The sequence below is a fragment of the Calonectris borealis genome, chromosome 5, assembly GCF_964195595.1.
Source record: "Calonectris borealis chromosome 5, bCalBor7.hap1.2, whole genome shotgun sequence".
Lineage (NCBI taxonomy): Eukaryota > Metazoa > Chordata > Aves > Procellariiformes > Procellariidae > Calonectris > Calonectris borealis.
Window position 1 is genome coordinate 14,056,733 of NC_134316.1, and position 19,558 is coordinate 14,076,290.

Sequence of the window (19,558 nt, forward strand, 5' to 3'; positions counted from 1 at the left end):
ATATACACACAAGCACACGTAAAGTGTGCTACTGCAAACAAGGAGGACCATCATAATTGAAGAAAGATTTATTTTTTAAGGGAAAAAACTTGAAGGGAATCCTTTGACATTTCAATTAAGTTTCTACATGGAAGGCAGAGAAGAAAGATGGAAGAAGGAAGCTGAAACTAGAACATAGGGAGGATTTTCTAGGATCTATGAGGAATTTTTTTGGTTGCAGTATAAGCTATCTTGGGTTGTATAATGCTCTTTGCCAAGAAAAGCCATCCTTACAGAGACAAAAACATACTGAGCATAGGTGCTTTGACTGGAAAAAACCCTTTGAGCATTATCATAAGCCGTATTTCTTTAGCTGAAGATGTCAACACACCTTTGTAACACCTCATGATGGATCTAGACTGCCAGTCTAATTTGCTACTGCTTCTCTCTTCTTATTCTGCTAAAAAAAAAAATCAACTGCTTGCTTTTTTTAAAAAGAAAAAAATATTATATACAGCATGGTTCAGATATTAGAAACACTGTCCAGATGTAGCAGAGCAAATGGAATAGAGTAACTGATTCTCCATGCAGCCATGCTCAAGGTAAAAAGTACAGAGGGCCTAAGCAACAGTAAAGCTTTAAGGAGGAGTTAAGTAAAATCTGGTTTTTATACTGTTAAACCTTTAGAAGCAAAGTACATTTTTCAGTGGGTAAGAAATTCCAGAAACATAAGTACTACCTTGAGTAATTACTGTTAATTAACTAGCAATGAAGCACTATTTCCAAATGTGACATTTAAAGCACATAATGTGATTGTGAATATTCACAAAGATAATTAAGTTCATCTGCTTCAAGTCCTTGATTTCAGCACATCTGAAAACACCTCTTAAACTATCATTAGACCTGTAATCAAGTATTTTGTTGCTCAGGAAAATTGGATACCTTTGCTTACCTGCTAATATAGTGATATGTGTTCAAATGCAAGTACATGGCTTTTGTTAAGAAACTCTCCTTCAGGCAAAAGCTGAGAAAAAACACACTAATTCTGATTGTTTTCTTGGAAGAGACAGTTAAAAATAAATTCCTCACACCATCAGATGAAAACAAAAATAAAAATGACTGAGGTTCTTTAATTGAACTCAAGATCAAAAGACTGACATGAGGGATACTTTGAAAGTATTCATCATCAAGCCAGGGGTACCACTACTGTGCATACTAAGGATACTATCCACATTAGGTTGTATACTTTCTTCCATCTTGTTTACAGCTAAGTCAAATTCAACCAAATTAACAGGGATGAAATACAACGTGTAATGCAAAAATGTGAAAAATCAGAAAACACATTGACATGATTCTGTTGTGAAAAAAGTTATAATCATTACTGTCTTCAGAGAAGGAAGGAGGCTTTGATCATCAACACTGATCTCGGTCTTGATCAAGATTTCTTGGAGACATAAACCCTGAAAATAGGAAAAAACTGACCCCAAGATCAGGGTGTCAAAGCAGTCATGCCTTAGTATTTTATCCTTTATTCTTTTAAGAGTAAAGAAAGCTTATTTCCACTAAAAAGAAACTGAGGAATAATGTGCTCCAAGATGAAGAAACACTTAGGCAGCATTCTAAGATACAATAGAATAACTTTACTCCATTGCTCTCCAATTATTTGACACAGAGGATTTTTAATCAGTCAAAATAACTGTGTGAATAATTATATGTTATAAGGATGTCCTACTGGTCTGTATCTCTCAACCCAGTTTGACTAGCAGTTTTATTCTATACCTGAAGAGTCTTTCCTGATGAAAGTTCTGTCAAGAATTATGTTTGGAGCGAAAAATAAGGTGAAGTCTTTCTAAAAGAAGAAAAATCAAATGTTCTGAAAAAGTGTGTAGTGCCAAGAAACTCCTGACCTTGTCTAAAAGACAGTTCCTGCTGCTGCCTAGCTGCATAAGTGCTCATTTAGCATTCTGCTTCAACAGTGCGTCGCAAGCACTGGCGATGCTGACTGCCCGGAGAACGTGAGACACTCCATGCTGCAGGTCATTAACCTCCAAGTCTGTACCCTGCTTTTAACGGCAGCCAGCTGGACGTTGCTCAGGAGGATGTCATCCTCCAAGAAAGCATTGGTCCTTTTCTCATCAGTGAGAGGACAGTACCTGACCCCAAACAGCGCATACACCTGAGACTCGCAATTCTAGGTTTGGGAAGAACTTCCTCAAGAGATCTGCATGTTATCCGCCTTCCCCAATATCTGTTTTCTTAAGCTATAAATGGACTGAGAAGGCAAGGAAAAAGTGTTTATAAAGTCTCTGGAGATAAACAACAGTGAGAATCAAGACCATGTTGCTGTACTCTTACTAAAGACACAAGTTCAGATAAAAGTAATCTTCAACCAAACTAGTCAATAAAATCACAACTTTTGTTCTCCAACAAGTACTCAAGGCATGTTTCAGAAAAAAACAACTTACTCAGGCTTATCCAAAAAAAGAAATACAGTGGAGGACTAAAACTTAGTATAGATCTTTCTTGTCCCTCTCTTTATTCTGTGTAAGAACACAAAAAAATATTGTTGAAACACTTTCCTACAGTCAAAATTCAGTAACAGTCACTTTTGGAAAGTTTCATGAGAACTAATTCTGTTCCCACATAAAGTGGTCAGCAGAATAAAATGGGCAGTGGGAGGTTACATTACACTAACATTACCAAATGTAAATGGTTAGCCTAAAGCAAGCCAGGTTGCCAAACAGGCATTAATTGAGGGCCAACTGCCACGGCACATGTCCTCAAAGCTACTACAAATTTTAACCCCTCCAGAGCAGCTGGGCACTCTTCAAGGGGTACTGCTTTTTAGAACAATACAACCAGGGAACAGAAGGAATAAATAAGAAGCAAAACTATGTTGTTAGTATTGTTCTCCTATTTTATTTCTGTGGAAGTATGACAAGATAATGCCTTTTGACATTTCAGGGGAATAAATGTGTATCTTTCAGATGTTCATCACTGAATTTACAGCAAATTAAGAGGAAAGCAACATTTTAAAACACGTTTTTCAACTGAATTCATCTGCTCTACAGAGATAGTATGATGGTATTAGACCATATACATCATAACCCAACATGTAGATTACACATGCTATTTTCTCAAACCATTTTAAAGTCTAAATTAAGTATTCTCTGAATTCCTGCAAAGATTTGCACTAAAGGAGTCTGGAATTTAACACCCTATGTGTTAGGCAGTCCAAATGAAACATCAGAAATTCTCAGCCAAAATATCGAATAAGAGTTACAAGAATAGTTGAGGCAAATCGACCAACCACCAGTAAGATTCATACTATCAGAGGCTTCATCTGATATTTTACTCATCTGTACCAATCAATCTTTTTTAGACAATTCCCACTATTTGCAAAAGAGGTATGCTTATCAAATGCTGAATAATAAGGCAAGCTGCCAAGGGAAGGAAAAAAAGAAGAAAAAAAAAAAGAACCACCTAAATCATCTATAAAAACAACATTATTTTTTACTCTGAAGACAGGCAACCTTTACATTACAAGCAAAGGTCACAAAAAGGCAATTTGTAAATAAGTATATATATTCAGTAAAGGACACTTAAAATCATCGGTTACCAGTGACTCTATCCTCAACAGCAAAATGTTTCTGCCATCGATTGCCATCTTTTAATGTAGTGTGTTCTTTATCGTGCAGAAAGATTCTGGGATAATCACGCCTGAAGCTAATCACCAATTCTCCATAAACCATTGACTCTAAGGAAGATGCTCATACAGATCACATTTACAGCCAGCTAAAAGTTATGAGCGTGACTAGTTTTTTTTGTACCTACAAAATAGCAATTGTACATTCATACTGGGCAGACAGTGCAGGAGAAGTAACTTCCCCCACACACCAAAATAAAGGGAAGAATTCCCACCTACTTTGCAGTTAACCTTTAAGTGTTTTGTGACTAATCACTGTAATATGGCTAACGCTGTGCATGTACCTCAAATGGTAAGTTCCTGGAAAATGAAGAAATGAAAAGAAGTTACAATACACTTATAAATCAGTTCATGATTTAAGCTATGGTTTGTTGTACAATATGAAAAATCGGAGTTATTTTAGCAGAAGGCGAAGCCAAGTACGGCAGACATACTTAAGTCCCCACCCAGCTGTACACTACATATACTAAAATTTTGGCTTGAGAAAAAGAATACACAAAAATTTACTTCAGATAAATTATTTACTTCATACACAGTATTAGGCATGTTTGGGATGACACCGTTAAAGCAAAGCAGTTTATGCACATATTCAAGTAATTCAAGAGAAACCAATATATAGTGACAGGTAGCTATTAAGAATTACTTTAAAAACACTAAATTTTCTACTGCTGAGCCTATATGGGAGAAGAATAACATAGCATAATTTGGCAGTTTCTCATCGACTTCACAGTGTAATAGTAGTGTGTTAAGAATGATATAAACGTGTTCAGAACACCTAAAAGCACAATCACAGTAGTGGTTACTAGTAGTTAGTATTCATGCCCAAAAAACACTTAGGCAATCAATATCTTACCAGCAGGAAAAGGAGAACTTCAAATGTATTACAACTCCCCAGGAGATAATTAGCTAAATTACTATAGCCATTTATTAAATAATCTGATTTTCCCTTCACCTCTATGTATCATATTCATTAGCATCAATCACTTCCCCAAGTCACATACATTTATGCTCTATTAAAAGTGGGGATTCCTCATAAGTATTAAACACCTCAATTTCAGACTTACAGCACTTCATAGGCAAATTGTGGTAAGTGTTCTCAGTTCCTACAGGTTACTAAGGACTGGGTAGATAGGTTCAAAAAAACGTATCCCACAGATACTTGCATCCCACAGATTTTGAACATCCATACTAGAGTAAGAAACACTGTTCTATTCAGAACATAACTATAGTCTTAGCAACTGTACACCCCAGCTTCTAAAACACTGTATCTATTTGCTCTTGACCTAGGACTTATTTCTGAAAACAGGAGGGAGAAAACCAACACTGACCAACTCTTTTAAGTTGTTTGCTGTTTTTTTTTTTTTCTCCTTAAACTTCATTTAAACAGTGGCTATCAAAATTCAAAACATATCTATTTGTACTGTACTTCAATATTATCATACTTTTTTAATATAAAATTGCGAATCAGCTAAGGCCACTCGTGCTTTACAGCTTTATATTCATATACGTACATATATAAAATCAGATAACCATCTCTTCTATCATATAGTCAATAAAACAAATAAGCACAAACACAACAAATTAAAAGGAGCAATTTAAGCTGTCTCATTCCTGCACATTATCCACTGGGAGAACTTGACACAGCAGGGACAACCGCTATGGACAAGCTCTGCCGACCCCAGCATGGGATGTGCGGTGGCTGTTCTAGAGCACAACCCGGCCGGATACACTGTAAGCAGGTGCACGACTGGCAGCACTTGTGCAATAGCACAGAGTGACACATTGCTACAACAGTCTTAAAAATAATGGTAAACAATTGTACTTAAGAACAAATTTCTATCTGTAAGAAATAACCTGATCCAAATATATGGGCAAATTCTGCCCCAACTCTAACATTAACTAGGTGGCTTTCTTATTTTAAGAAGTAAATTTATTGCAGCCTAATTGGCCACACTGATTTAGTGTAGTAGTAGTATCTAACAGTTAGTAGTTTAGAACAGCTATCTGAAAACCTGAGCTTTAATAAATCTTGCATTCATTTATCAGTGAGCCTGGGCAAGTAACATTTTCTTTACAACTCTTCATTGTTTCAAGTAAAAAATAAATTTATTATTCCCAAAGCTATTGAGAATGTTAATAACTGGAAAAAAACCCCAAGAGATGAAAAATCCTAGGCTATGGAAAATATAGCTGCAATCTTAAACCCACTGATGTCAGTGACATAACCCAGTCTTAAACATGAGCAGAACTAGGTATTTAATTATGAAAATAAACTATTAATTATGTCAAGCAGCTATGTGTTTTGCTGGCAATGAGGACATTCATAACTAGTACTATTTCAATACCAGGAGGCAGAGTAAGATTGAACTACCTAATTAATTTTAATTTCTTTTGCATTGTTAACATAGTGCTAGCTTTAACATATCTGCCAAGCTTTAACATACAATGACTATGTCATCCCTAACCACCTGCATCCCTAACAGCCATCTTTTCCATAGAGAATCAGCTGTGTCCCTTCCTCAGTATCTAGCAATATACAATTCCAGCCACTAGTCACAATGTTTAGAATGAGGAAAAAAAAAATATCTTTTAATGGGGAAATTATAATCTGGAAAAAGACAAAACTAGAGAACAGGACGAATTCCAGAATCTGACTTCAGAAAGCGAGGTGTTACACAGTTGCATGCACATGTACATGCACAATGTACAAGCACATGCAGTCTTTACTATCTGTCAGGCCCAATATCTTTAATCCATTAACCAACTGAAACATTTGAGAAAGGTAGAAGTTTCTATAACTACATTTTTAGACATGTCCTAAAAGAAAATCAGCAGTTTTATTTAAATTTAAAAAAAAAAAAAAAAAATAGAAAGCCTCCACAAGTACATTGAAGATAAAGCTCAGTCATAATATCCTAACCAGCCAGTCAGCCAGCACGTATGTACTGGAAGACAAATCACAGTTCCAGACTAGCCACAAAATGCTTTTTCTTTGAAGAGGGAGGATTACTGCAATGAAACATGATATGTATGATTAAAGGATGATAAGTCATTAGTTCCTACTAGAACTAGTCGCGTTCTCTAAAGAACAAGGTTTTTTTTTAATGTTTCTTTCCCCTTTAATTTAAAGGGAATCTATAACTAACAGTTCTCTTTATAGCATAAATATATATATATAGCAAAATGTCATTCAAGTTCTTTCCATCAGACTTCATCTAAAGATCAAGTGTCAACAATCTTTGGTACGTTCACTGATATTATGACCTTAAAGATGCAGCTATTTCACACATGCTAAAAAAAAAAATCTGCTTAAAAAAAGCAAGGACATGAACATACTGAAAAGAATAGAAACTTCAGGCAAATTGTTTCTACTCCTGATGCTGGATAAATCCTACACGAGTAATCTCTCTATAGAACCTAAAAAGTAGAAAAAGTAGAGCAAAGCTTCTCAAAAATTTGTTTCCTTGACAACATCGACATACCAAGAGAGGTAAGGAATCGAAGTCATAAGATGCCTTGTAGCTTTGTTAGCAGATATAAAAAAAAAAAAATATATATATATATATATATATATATATAGCAGTATGTGAGATGCATCTGTAAAGCTAGACTTCTAGAAAAGAAGCAAAGTTATACTGGTGTTATTTATATTTTTAAATGGCACAAATATTCAGAAATTCTCAACTGTTAAAAACAATTGAGATAATCCCATGGTGTATTACAGTCACTTAAGAACTTAAAACTACTCTAGCTCAATTTTTTCCAAGCATCGAAATCTTTTTCACCAGCAATCTTACTGAAGCATCAGAAGGGGGTAACACCACCATACATTTCTCCCATCTCGGGTGACATTCTGACGTTAGACTGCACAGCAGCTGTCCACAGAGATCCTATGCATAATTGGAGGGCTTCATTTATGACATTATCAGTTAAGCTTCATTAGAAACACTACTTCATTGACATCTCTAGCCCTGACTTTTTCTTCCGTAGTAGGCTGGCTATGCTGGGAGGAGGACAAGGTTGCTTATTTCTCTGCTACAGGCTGCTTCAGAGACACTTAGTAAACAGCTCAAAGAGTTCTCAGTACAAAGGAAGTGCAAATCTCAGGCATTCAGGACAGATGGGCTTCTAAGGAAAAGGTCCGATAAACACTTAATATTCTTGATATTTCTGTAAGTAATGACACAAGCAACCAAAACTCTTTTTAGGTAACATGAGCAAACAGAATCCTTTCTTCCACATCATTGTTAAGGATATCCAAAAGTCACCCTCCGTCCTTTTGGATTTCCACAGAAAGAAAGGTTTGTGAAATAACACTGTCACAACAGCCATGTCCCCCTTGCATCTCACCTGTGGCCACTTTGCACCTATTGGTCAATGTCAACCAGATTCCACAGAGGTCTCAGTATTTTTTCCTCAAGACTTAATCAAGCTAAGCAGCTGAATAAAAGGAAAAGACACTGCAGAAGCCCCAAAGGAGAGAGAAATTGAAGAGGATCTACAGCCAGCCAGCCTTAAGACACAGCCAGGCTCCATTAACTCTACTGCTCTTGGAAAAACTTTGTTTTCTGAATTTTTCTTTAAATAATTCCCAGTTTGGGGGGAAAACACAAGCATATTAGCGGTGCCATGAAGTATCCACTTTCTCCTGCTCTTCTCCCCCATAGCCACATCCTCTAACATGGCCAAGAAGCAGTCAAAAATGCTTTGCAAGACCACTTGGGGTACTACTCTAGTATTCTTTAAGGAGATCCTAATTCAGGAGACATTTCCAAGTGTAAAGAAAAACTAATGCTCTTATAGAACTGAAAACCTAGCCTAGAAGCTGAGAAATTCACTGCATTTTTGCCCCCTTTTTTTTAAATGTCAGTTTTCACACAATTGTTAAGATAAATTCTAATCCAAAGCAGCACTGAATTTAGTTCTTGTTAGTGAAGAAGGAAAGAAAGCAATGGCCTATCAAAGAGCATAGAGATCAGGATGGTGCTATTTGTACTCAAAGAAACATACTCCTTTGAAAAAATCCTTTGAGGCACAAGAGCGTGTCAACTACTAAGAACATAACAAAAATTATACAAGTCATCTCCAGCTGTGGATTCTGAGAATGTGAACAAAGGCATTACAAGGATTTCTGTTTCCTTGACAACAGCATTGCTGGAAACAAGAAAATAATTAAAAAAATACATCTCTATGTAAGAGTGATCTCTAAACATATCTAGGTATTAACATACCAGATGTGGAACAACCCTTACCCACACATACCTTTGGGATGAAGAGACCAAAATCCACCACCTTCATGAACTGTTCTTTGTTGACTTGTGTCAATGGCTTTTGCAGAACAATTGTGTGAGAGCTAGCTATTACATCCTGACCTATAATATCATCTAGGCATAAGCAGAGTCAGAAGCTTTCACTGATGGTCAAGCACATTCCTTCCTGCATGATGTTCCTTTTACAAAATAATTATGGAGAATACTTCTCATTGAAGCGTATGAAATAATTTTGTTAGGAAAAGATCAAGGTATATAAAGAAGCCCTTTCAGCACTCAAGAAACTGGCCTTACTATGCATATATCTATCAAATAATAAGTGTAATTCCATCTTAATAATCAGCAAGCTTAAAGTCCAATATAAAATATACATAGTTCTAAATAGTCAAGGGAAGAAGGTCAGAACAAAGCATCATAAAGAAAAGTCAGCTTCAGTATTTCAGAATAGCCTATTTAGTAGCCTCTTCAACATAGCCTCTTCAACAAGAAAACGACAATGCTTTTTTCACACATCTAGGTTAGCAGCACACAATCTCCAGAATATGACCGTTTCCTTGCCACTTCCAAGATAATGGGGAGAACTTCTTTTTTTTAAAATACAGTATTAAAAGTGTACCAACATCAGAAAGAACTTTTTTAAAACATTTCAATTAAAGTGGTGTGGTGGTGCATTCCTTCCCCGCCCCCGCCTCTCTTCTGGGCCATTCTATGATCTCAGAAACTCCCAACGAACTTTGGCCTTTGCGTAGTGAGCTGGGCAGTGAAGCTGTACCCAGAACTCTTGCATGCTTGAAGTGGGGGAATGGCACTAACCATACCAGAACTGTTACCTAACCCAGGTGGGGGATGAAACTGGGGATAATTCATCATCCCCTGACACCCCTATCTGAGTTGTAACCCGAGTGGAATGGCACCATTGTTGCAGGAACTACCACTTTGGTCTGTGGCCAGTATAAAAGTTTACAGATGACTAAAGCCAATCATCTTGCAAACCTATAAACAGTGGTCCTAAGTGAGACCCTTTGAGCTCTCCTGTGTATTAAATAGGATGACTCCCCAAGTTCTCATCTTATGCATCAGCTACAGTTAAAAGAGCATTGCCACGATTAGATTTTAAAAATGAATCTAAGAATTGCAATACTTGGGGCATTAGCAGCACGATACCCAATACTGCTTAATGAACAGTTTGAATTTAACCTAGCAGTGGCAGGGCTATAGCCATCTGACAGCTACGCACGAGTTTATAGGAAATATGCTGGCAGCTTAAATTCCTTCCTTCATAAACAGACATGCATGTGACAGAAAAACAAGAAACACTGCCTATTTCAAGTGAATTGTGTGCAGAAGGGTTGAAAACAGAAATATTAAGAGTTTGTTACTCTGAGGCAGGGTAATGGCAGTATCTAGGAAATCTGTATTGCTACCATCAGTGCTACACACATTATATGGATGAATGGTGGCTATCACGTTCCATCCCTTTCGGTCTGATACAACAGGATCAAGAAGAACAAATTCCTGCAATATACCACTCTTGCTATCTTTCTGCTAATGAACACACAACCACAAAAGAATAAAAGGTTTTGAAAATATGAATAAAAATGGTATTTCTTTTAGTACTTGATACACTCCGGGAAGCAAAATCTGTACAGTAAATTTGACCAGCCTGAGTAATATACCACTCTAGATCTAATGATCACAAGAGAGTCTCATAAGTATCTGGAAGAGATCTCTTGAGACAGCAAGTTACAAAGATGAACTACTTTAGAGCTCAGAAATCCCCTGACTTGAAAACAAGCAGAAACTAGAAGAGGACTTAAAGGCACCATAAACCTTCGGCTTGTTCTTTTTCTCTAGGCATCTACTTACGGACCCTACTAGAGACGGACCACTGGCTAGACAGAGCCTTGGTCTGAACCAGTATGGCTGTTACTGTGTTCTTAATCATGAGAAGTAGGCAACACCTCTGTTCAACAGGCTGATATTATTAAACTAATTTTAAAAACATTTACTTTCTTTGTATAGATTCAGCTGTGACTAAATGGAGATACAGTTCAACTAGGCAAGTAGGGAACAAAATGCTTAAGAAAAACTTCCAACAATGTGTTACAATACAAGTCATCCCATCAAAGTGCTATTAATACACATTTTGCATGCTGAAGAATCACAGTACTTTCTTTCCTTGATCCTGTTCATCAATGGAGGGTGAAAGTGCTGAAAATGAAGAAATACTCTGCCACAAATAGAATACCTGCTGTGATGCTCTAAATAGAAAAGCAGGAACCCAGAATTAAAAGTTTACAGATGATTATATAAAAATGTTACCTTGAGTTAATTTTAAGACAAAATAGGAAATACAGAATAATGGTATGGGAGGCTTGAAGTTATGAACAATTGTTAAAAAGCTAAGTCCAGCATAAGGACATAAGAAAGTGTTTACATCTTTGTGGCTCTATGCAATTACAAAGTTTTCCAAATAAAAGACACTAACAATGTGAATGCTGTATAGTGGTTTCTGCAATTGGCAAACATGTCTTTCAAGAGACAACTTTTTATCTACCCTGCTACCTAAGGTAAACAGGTGTATTCAATGGTAATCTGGTGATTTTGGATTCTATATTTGGGGTTCTAAACCAGAAATACCTAGACAAAAAGTCTGATGTTCAGAAAGTGTTGAATATCCACACTATGGAAACTAGGCACCTTTAATAACAGTGCTGAGTCTCAAAATTTATGCAAAAAATACTAGACAAGATATTAAAATCACAAACACTATTTCAGTGTTTAAGTAGGCAAAACCAAAAATGGCAGTAGTAGCCAAAATTTCATTTACAGCAGCTATTCAAACAGAAGGTAGAGAAGTATTATCCAAAGAAAACAAATTTAATCAGTTCAGGCAATCGCAGTCCTTAAAATACATACTTAAACTAGAAACATAAGCCACTGATAATACAGTTAGAATGTAATAGTGAAGAAGAAGAGTACTGCCACAGGAAGAGCTTCCAACAGTACTTTCCCTAACTTGAATCAGGTTTCCTGCCCCTTTCTCCGGCTACCTAAGCTGGAAGTATTATCAGATTTCCCCTCCAAAATCCTAAGAAAATAGAGGATAAAAGACTTGCCAAAGCCTAAATCTAAGGGGTTTTTTTTTCCCCATTCCTTACAAATTTAAAATTTTAAATTAAAATTCCTTACAAATTTAAAATTTAAATGGGAATTTTTCCCATTCCTTACAAATTTAAAATTAAGGCTCCAGATTTGAAGAACTGTAGGTAATTAATCTGCAATACATATCACTTCCCATATGGGGTTCTATCTTACTTTCAGGTCTCTATGAAGTTTTCTTATATGTTTTGCAGCACACGCATAAACTTTTAATTTTGGTCTTTCAACACACAACATGGAGGCAAACATTAAAGCCTTCCAGTCTTTAGAAGCACAGTTTAGTTACCATCCCTTCCTAAAATGCTGAGGAGCCCCATCTGCTGGTAAAATTGTTACTCTAGAGAATTACACTCCTGAGTTGATAATTGATTTTTTTCGACTGCACCACTTGATAACTGTTTGGGTTTTTTTAAATGCAGCCATACACAAAAAATTAAGAGCAAATACTTTTAATGAAAAATATGAAATCCTCTGAAACAGTGCATTCCTTCCTAAATATGCAAGATATTTACACAAACTGCTTCAGATGATCTTTCCTGACACTAGGCTGTCTTTCAGTCAATACAAACTGAAAATATCAACTCATTTTTTGCAAACATTTTAATGACTTACGCTAATTCATAAAGAAGATGGTAAAGTGCATGTTGATTAATCTGGGAAAACATAAAAGGAAGACTGTTCTTTTCCCCCGATTTAAACAGGATACATATACACACTTAAAAAGTAAGAAACCACATAATCAGTTCTATATCTACATTTCAGATATATCCCTGTGTGATTTAGTCTTAGATGGGAATAAAGAAATTAAGATCACTAAATTAAGATAACTAAACCAAGTATTTCTTCCTTCTCCATGGGAAGGGGGGGGGGGGGGGGGGGGAAGAAAAGAAAATCTTTTCCCAGAAAGGGAAATTCTTAGTTTGTGATGAAAATTTTAAGAGGAAAATATTTAAGCACATAAGAGCAGGCAAAAGATGCAAAACTGTTTTGCTAAATACTACAAAAATTGCACATGACTATAGATCTTTTCATTTAAGTACAACTTATACTACCACAGTCAGTCAGATCTGCTTAGACAGAACTCTCAATTCTGAGAAGTCTCCACTAATACTAGACTCTTCAAAAGATAAATGTCTTAATGCATAGGCTGAATGTAAGGACTGAATCCAAGATATTTACACATAAAAATATTCAGTCACAGTTATTCACATGACTAACTGAAAGTACAGGGTTTTGAAGCTCTAGATTGCCTACTCTCTCTGATCATACAGGCATTTTAGGCTTCTAACTGTGCTTTGAGTTTTATCTGAATCAGATGTTCAAAGTAAATAGTGCAAACATCCTGAGTGTCTGCATATTCCCATTGAAGGAAAAGAGAACATGCTTCCACTGCCCAGATTTAAACTAGCAATTCCAAGCAGGTGTTTTTGGAAGAAAACAACAAAGAAGGTAAGCTGTGGGAAGGTACAGGATCAGAAAAAAAAAAGTACATCTGCATTTTCAATCAGTTGTTTTATGCTCACACCAGAAAATGGAGAACTTCAGACAGTGATAGACAGACAAAAAATACCCAGAATATAAACTACTGCTGTCATAGTCATTACAGATTTATGGGCTCTTGACCCTAGAAAGTTAGTGAAATCAGTTTCATAACATCAAGTCAATCCTTAATCTAACCGTGCCCTCTACTGGCCTGAAAGGTACTTGTGTAAAGGTGCAAACTTTATAGCTACTGCTCATACCATTACAGTCTTTGCTTTCATTAAGAAGTAACAGTAAGAAGCATTCATAGGTATTTCTCTACAGGCTACCTTCCAAAATACGGAAGTGTGTTTTAATATACTTGTAACTGTTACATTATTACTTTATTCATGTTTTAGACTTGCATGCTCTGAAGTGTTGCCAACATTAACATACTCTATTTACATGAATTTCCACGGTTTGGGCACCTAAAGCAATTAGATTTCTTCAAAAACCAGCTTTACTGTTAAAGACTGCTTCCAATCAGGGGTGGTAACAGTACTTTAGAAAAATACAGTAATCTTTCTTTCTGCTTAGAAGACAAAACAGACAGGCTATTATTTCCATTTTTTAATAATTCCAATAACAACTTTGATTTTAGATTGTTTTACCAAATTTAACACATCCATAATTTCACTCAACGGTAAAATGAGGCTCTGGGATCGTAAACAAACATTAAGCATATGGTGTGACAGTTTGAGACAAAAAGTCAAATTCAGACATACTGAAGTCAGAGGTGCATATAGTTTTGTACAATCCAAATTTAAATTGCTGCTTACAAAAAACATCCATCAGCACTTTTTGCATATATTAGTCTTTTCCTTCTAGGTCTGTTCTTCAAGTAGCGGCCAAGATTTAACTTATTCAATATATTAAAGAACACTTGCAAAGAAAAACAAAGGTACTTTTTTCTTCCATTTAATCTTTAAGAAAAAGATGTAAAAAAGCTTGGGAAAGAAGAAGGAGGAATTACCCACAGTTCAAAGTATTCAGATTTTGATGGTGTGATAGGTTATGCTGACTACAGAACCAGTGAAGTTATTATAACTTAAGAGAATAAAAGATAAGCAATTGAGATGAGTAAATTTTATTCATGCTATAGATCTGGGGTTTTCTCTTCTGTGAGCACCAGTGCTTTAATAGACATTAGGAGAAAAAAGCAAAAACTCTGTCCAAGATTTAAGAACATCACTGGTTCAAAGATGCAAAGTCAACACATATTTCACAGGGCCCCATGGCAAGACTGGGGAAAGAGGAAAGGAAAGCAAAAAAAATTCTAATATAGGAAAAATCATACAAAAGCCAAACTAAACAAAACTCAATTCTCCATTACACATTAAACAGCAGAAGAGTTTCAAAAAAAAACCACCCTCAATTTTAATACGAGAATTTAAGAATATCTTTTCTTACATGAAATCAGAATTCAAATTCAGTTTTAAAGTTCCCTCCTCTCCTTTGGCTTTAGAATTATGCTGATAGAAATGGTGTTCTTCTTGCCTCTTGTTAAGATTTACTTAAAGCCCTAAATTTTAGAACCAAGTTTTAAAATAGTTGTACCTGCTATGTTATATACATGTTAGATACAATAAAGCATGCCTTCCACCAAAAAGGACACTTTCTGTGCGCTTTTATCAAAACTATGTAAGTGTGTAAACCCACTTCGGAAGGCTATTATTTGAACCCAGACGTGGCATTAGCCCTGTATCTGGGAAAGGATACACATAACATTTTTATTACCCATTATTAAAATAAAAGTAAGACTCATTGGACTGACTAAATTAACAAACAAATAACTGAAGCCAAATTCACTAAAGCTAGAAGGAAAATACACTTTAAGTATTGAGCAATTAATCCTTGAAACAAACTTAAAGTGGAAAGACTCCTTACACTATGACAGGACACCTTTCTGGGATGCAAGACCTACTACACTAGTTCAGATGAAAAATCCATCTGACCTGACATACCTCCTCCAGCAGTAGTCACTTAGGCCTGCCAGAAGGGTAAAGTTCCTCAAAATATTATTCCCGTGTTGGCAGTCAGTTGTTTAATGACTTAAGGCAGAATCTGTATCCAGACCATAGTGCTTACGGCCATTGTGACATTAAAGTAGGAAATAATGAAAACCTAACATTAATACAGATTACGAGAAATGACCTAGTAGAAATCTAACTTCTTAAGTTAAGATCCAAAACACTGATATGTCTAATACAAAAAAAATCACATTCCAAAATAATGGAACTGACTGTAAGTATAGTGAAGGATTGGGCTGCAAGTTCATAATAGGGTCTTGTACTTCAAAGCATCTCCTCGAATTCTGAATACATTGGAACTGTTAAAACACAGACAAGCAAGGATGTTATTCCCAGAAGATCATTATTTAATACAGTATTTTTAAGTTTGATGATTGGTCCGCAAAGCATCTTGTTTTACATTACCTTGACTGTTTTGTCCATAGAAGCCGAGAGAAGCATGTGACTTTGTTCTCGTACAGGACACCACTGGATTTCATTAACAGGGCCGCTGTGTTTAGACATGTAAAATATTAAGCTTTTGGGGACTTCAGTCAATTTATATTTGGATCCCAAATATGGCTTAATTAATTCAGAGATCTTTCTCGAAGTCTGCTCTCCTGATGTGCCTAGCTTAACATCACAATCTGAGTGATCTCTCTGATCAGATTCCTTTTTTTCAGTCATACTGGAATTTTCTTGACGCAATCTTTTAGGAATATATGGTCTAATTCCTTTTATCGCAGTAGTACTGTCTTTATGTATTCTCTTCTGGGAAATGCCATTTCCAGAGTTTGTTGAAGAGCTTGACATCTGTTCATAGTTTTTGTAGGACATACATAATGCAGTATGGTCAGAGTATGCTCTCCTACAATAAGGAGATGTCAAATCAGTGTTATTATTCTGTGCATAATGCTCAGGGGGATCTTCACAAACAGTGCTTGTGCCAGAACTGTCAGTGTTCTCAGTAGGCTGCATTTCATATGTAGATTTTGTACGCAAACTACCAGGTGCAAAGTACTGAACACCATCCACAGAAGAACTTGGAAGGGTTGTTTGTCTGCTAGAAGTATTGGGGACTTCAGTCTTTTCAGTTTCTGCCTCAGAGTCTGAATCATCATAAGCAACCAGTGACGAACTCATTATGGCTAGACACAGCAGACTCCAGAAATCTCAGTGCTGGAATCCTCCAAAATGATGATCTACAATAAAGAATTGATTATTCAGAGCACAATTTATTACAGAGTCCACAATCTGAGTAACTTAAGGATATAAATATGCTTTTTAAAAAAAAAAATCTGTAACTTTTATTCCTGTTCAACGGAATTTACTCCTCTATCATAACACATCTGTACATTCAATTATGCAACACCATTTGCCTCCAAGCACTTTGCATATATTTTTAATGCATTGCAGAGATGCATTTGCATACCACAAAACAATGCAAATGAGCATGAAAAGGAAAACAAACTTGCAACATAAGTATTGCAAATCACTTTAACCTTACTTGCAGTAGCACTTCCCCACACACAGACAAAAGAGGGCGATCAATGATGCAATGTTTTGGTATGTACATTTATAAGAATATAAATACTACAACTATTCTGGAGTCAGTCTAACAGTATCGATTTCTTAACAGTACAGATGACTTGAAAGAAGTATGAAGGGGTTCATTCAAAAAAGTAAATACATTTTTGACCCATTCAGCAGTCTTGCAGTATGAGGAAATTTTCCAACTATATCCACAGAGCAAGTTCCACAGAGCCTTCAGTTTTACAGAACAGGCTTATGCCAGAAGCTACACTGAATTCACTGTTTGCATTTACTTACAGAAGAATAAGAGCGCAGATGCCTTGTTTACTGTGCAATACTTTTTCAAAGTGTCTGTGAGAAAAAAATCTTATGCTGAGACTGCATATGTAACATGCTGAATAACTCACCACCATAACAATCCCACCAAGCTTCTTCCAAAAATTTGAACAGAGCATGTGGAGTATAGGGTTAACTACATTCAAACAATTGATGTGTCTGCAAAAATAACCTTTCAGCCTCTGCTGTTTATAGTCAAAAAGCACTGCCATCCTTCAATTGCTAAGATTGATTAAATGGGACATTTTGTTTCGGCTTTGTTTCCTTGTCCAGCTGTTAGCACTCATCATGCTAAAGTGATTTAACCCACAACACTTTCAGATCAGCTGCTGAAATTCTTGCTTTAGGTTGGTGAAGAAGCTGCCCTCAAAAGCATCTTGATTAAATGAGAATGCTGTATGAAAGTCAGTATCTACGTAAGCATTTGCAGAACTGATGCCACAAATGCAGGTCCTACAGCTACCACTGCAGGAGTACTATACTGGAACTTGTAAAGATTACTCATTTAACTTCAGAATTAGATCTATTCGAATTAAAACAAGCATGTTCCATTTAACCTACCTGTTACATTACAGGCTATGGTCTATACTCTGTAATGAAATTCCAAGCACAGATCCAGAAGACAGCTTCCTATTAAGACATATACATTCATCATCACAGATCCTTTCCAAGATAAGTGATGAAGATGTTTAACTGGAACAAGGCAACTAACATTTTAGCACATTAAAGCATCAATATCTCCCTCTAGAGGACATTTTGTCTTTATCTGAAGTTTATGACAGCTATAAGTGACAGCAACTAAGAGCAAGAAAAAAATTCTTTTTTTAATAATACAGCTTCATTTACTAAAACAGTATTTCACTTAAACAGTGTCAAGGAAAAAAAAATTAAGTGGTGTTTCAGGAAAACTTAACATTCAATTCAAAAACAGTAAATTGAAGTTTTCAGTAGCAAATTGAAACCTCTTATCAAAGAAATAGTAACTTTAAAAGACTGCACTTCAATAATTGCAACAAGTGGTTACTATTTGTATTGCAGTCCTGCAAACAGGCCCCTGCCAAAATGCATCATTTGTTTCAAGAACAAATACAGTAAGAAGTTGACCTCTGGCTGAAAGCTATAAATGAAGATACACAAGAGGATTGGGTTAGACTTTCAAAGTTACTTTACTTTTTTTAACACAAAAAAAATTAAGCTGAGATTCAGAGGTAAATGCAAGACAGTGCCTTGCACACACCAGGTTAAAAAAGTTTCCTACGGGTTATTGGAAAGAAACTGCCCCATTACATTTGGTCAGCATAAATCCATCCCATCACACACATCACCCATAAGCCTTAGTATTTTTGTAAAAACAAAGTGTCTCTGTCATCTTAAGACTTCCCATTCAACTTCTGTTTTTAAAGAAACACCACCCCAAAGTTTCTAATGCTGCCCTAGCGAAAGAAAAATGCAGGGAAAAAACCCACAACGTACTTCATTGGAAACATACTGCAACTAGACTGTGAATTTATTAACGATGTGATTTACAACGTGCTAAGCTAACAGGGAATCTTCCACAACTTTTGTTTTTCTTTCGTTTCACGCGACTGATTTACCTGTACCCATTAAACCAAAGAGCATTAAATTTGAACCGCACGACAGCACACGCCCGCCAAGTGACTGTAAGTGTCAACCAAGGTGTGACATAAAGGCTGAGAGCGGCCTCCGGGGGGCCCTGCCACCGCGGCCGCGTCCTTCCCCCTCCCCCGGCACCGGAGCCGTTGCCGCTCCCCATACACGCGCACTCTCCCCCCACCCCCCGGGCACCGAGGCCATTCGTGGGGCCACCTCCACCCCGCCGGCGCCGCCGCCCTTACCGCTTCCCTCCCCGCACAGCCGGCACTGGGGCCGCCCCCGCCCGCGGGTACCTGCGCCCCACGGCCGCCGCCGGCAGCGCAGCCCGGAACGCACTAGCCGGCTCGCGGCGGCTCCGCCTTTAAAAGCGCGCCGGGTGGAAATAAGGAGCCTCGCTCAAACAGTTCCGGGTGTCACTGTCCTCGCTC

The 19,558-nt window shown here is 36.8% G+C and overlaps 1 protein-coding gene across 4 annotated transcripts in view; it reads right to left on the reverse strand.

Moving 5' to 3' along the window:
- WDR25 (WD repeat domain 25) overlaps positions 1 to 19,511 on the reverse strand; it is a 71,282-nt gene extending 51,771 nt beyond the window's left edge. Inside the window, exons 1-2 of one of the 4 annotated variants that reach the window (XM_075151086.1) lie at positions 19,424 to 19,511; positions 16,074 to 16,849 (exon numbers count right to left, since the gene is read on the reverse strand). In XM_075151086.1, the coding sequence (XP_075007187.1) occupies positions 16,074 to 16,790 (717 nt within the window). In that variant the 5' untranslated portion in view covers positions 16,791 to 16,849; positions 19,424 to 19,511. Of the gene's footprint in view, positions 1 to 16,073; positions 16,850 to 17,477; positions 18,155 to 19,111; positions 19,284 to 19,423 lie in introns of those variants that run through there. The other 3 variants (XM_075151089.1, XM_075151088.1, XM_075151087.1) reach the window with 3 other exon arrangements.
- Positions 19,512 to 19,558: the final 47 nt, after the last annotated feature.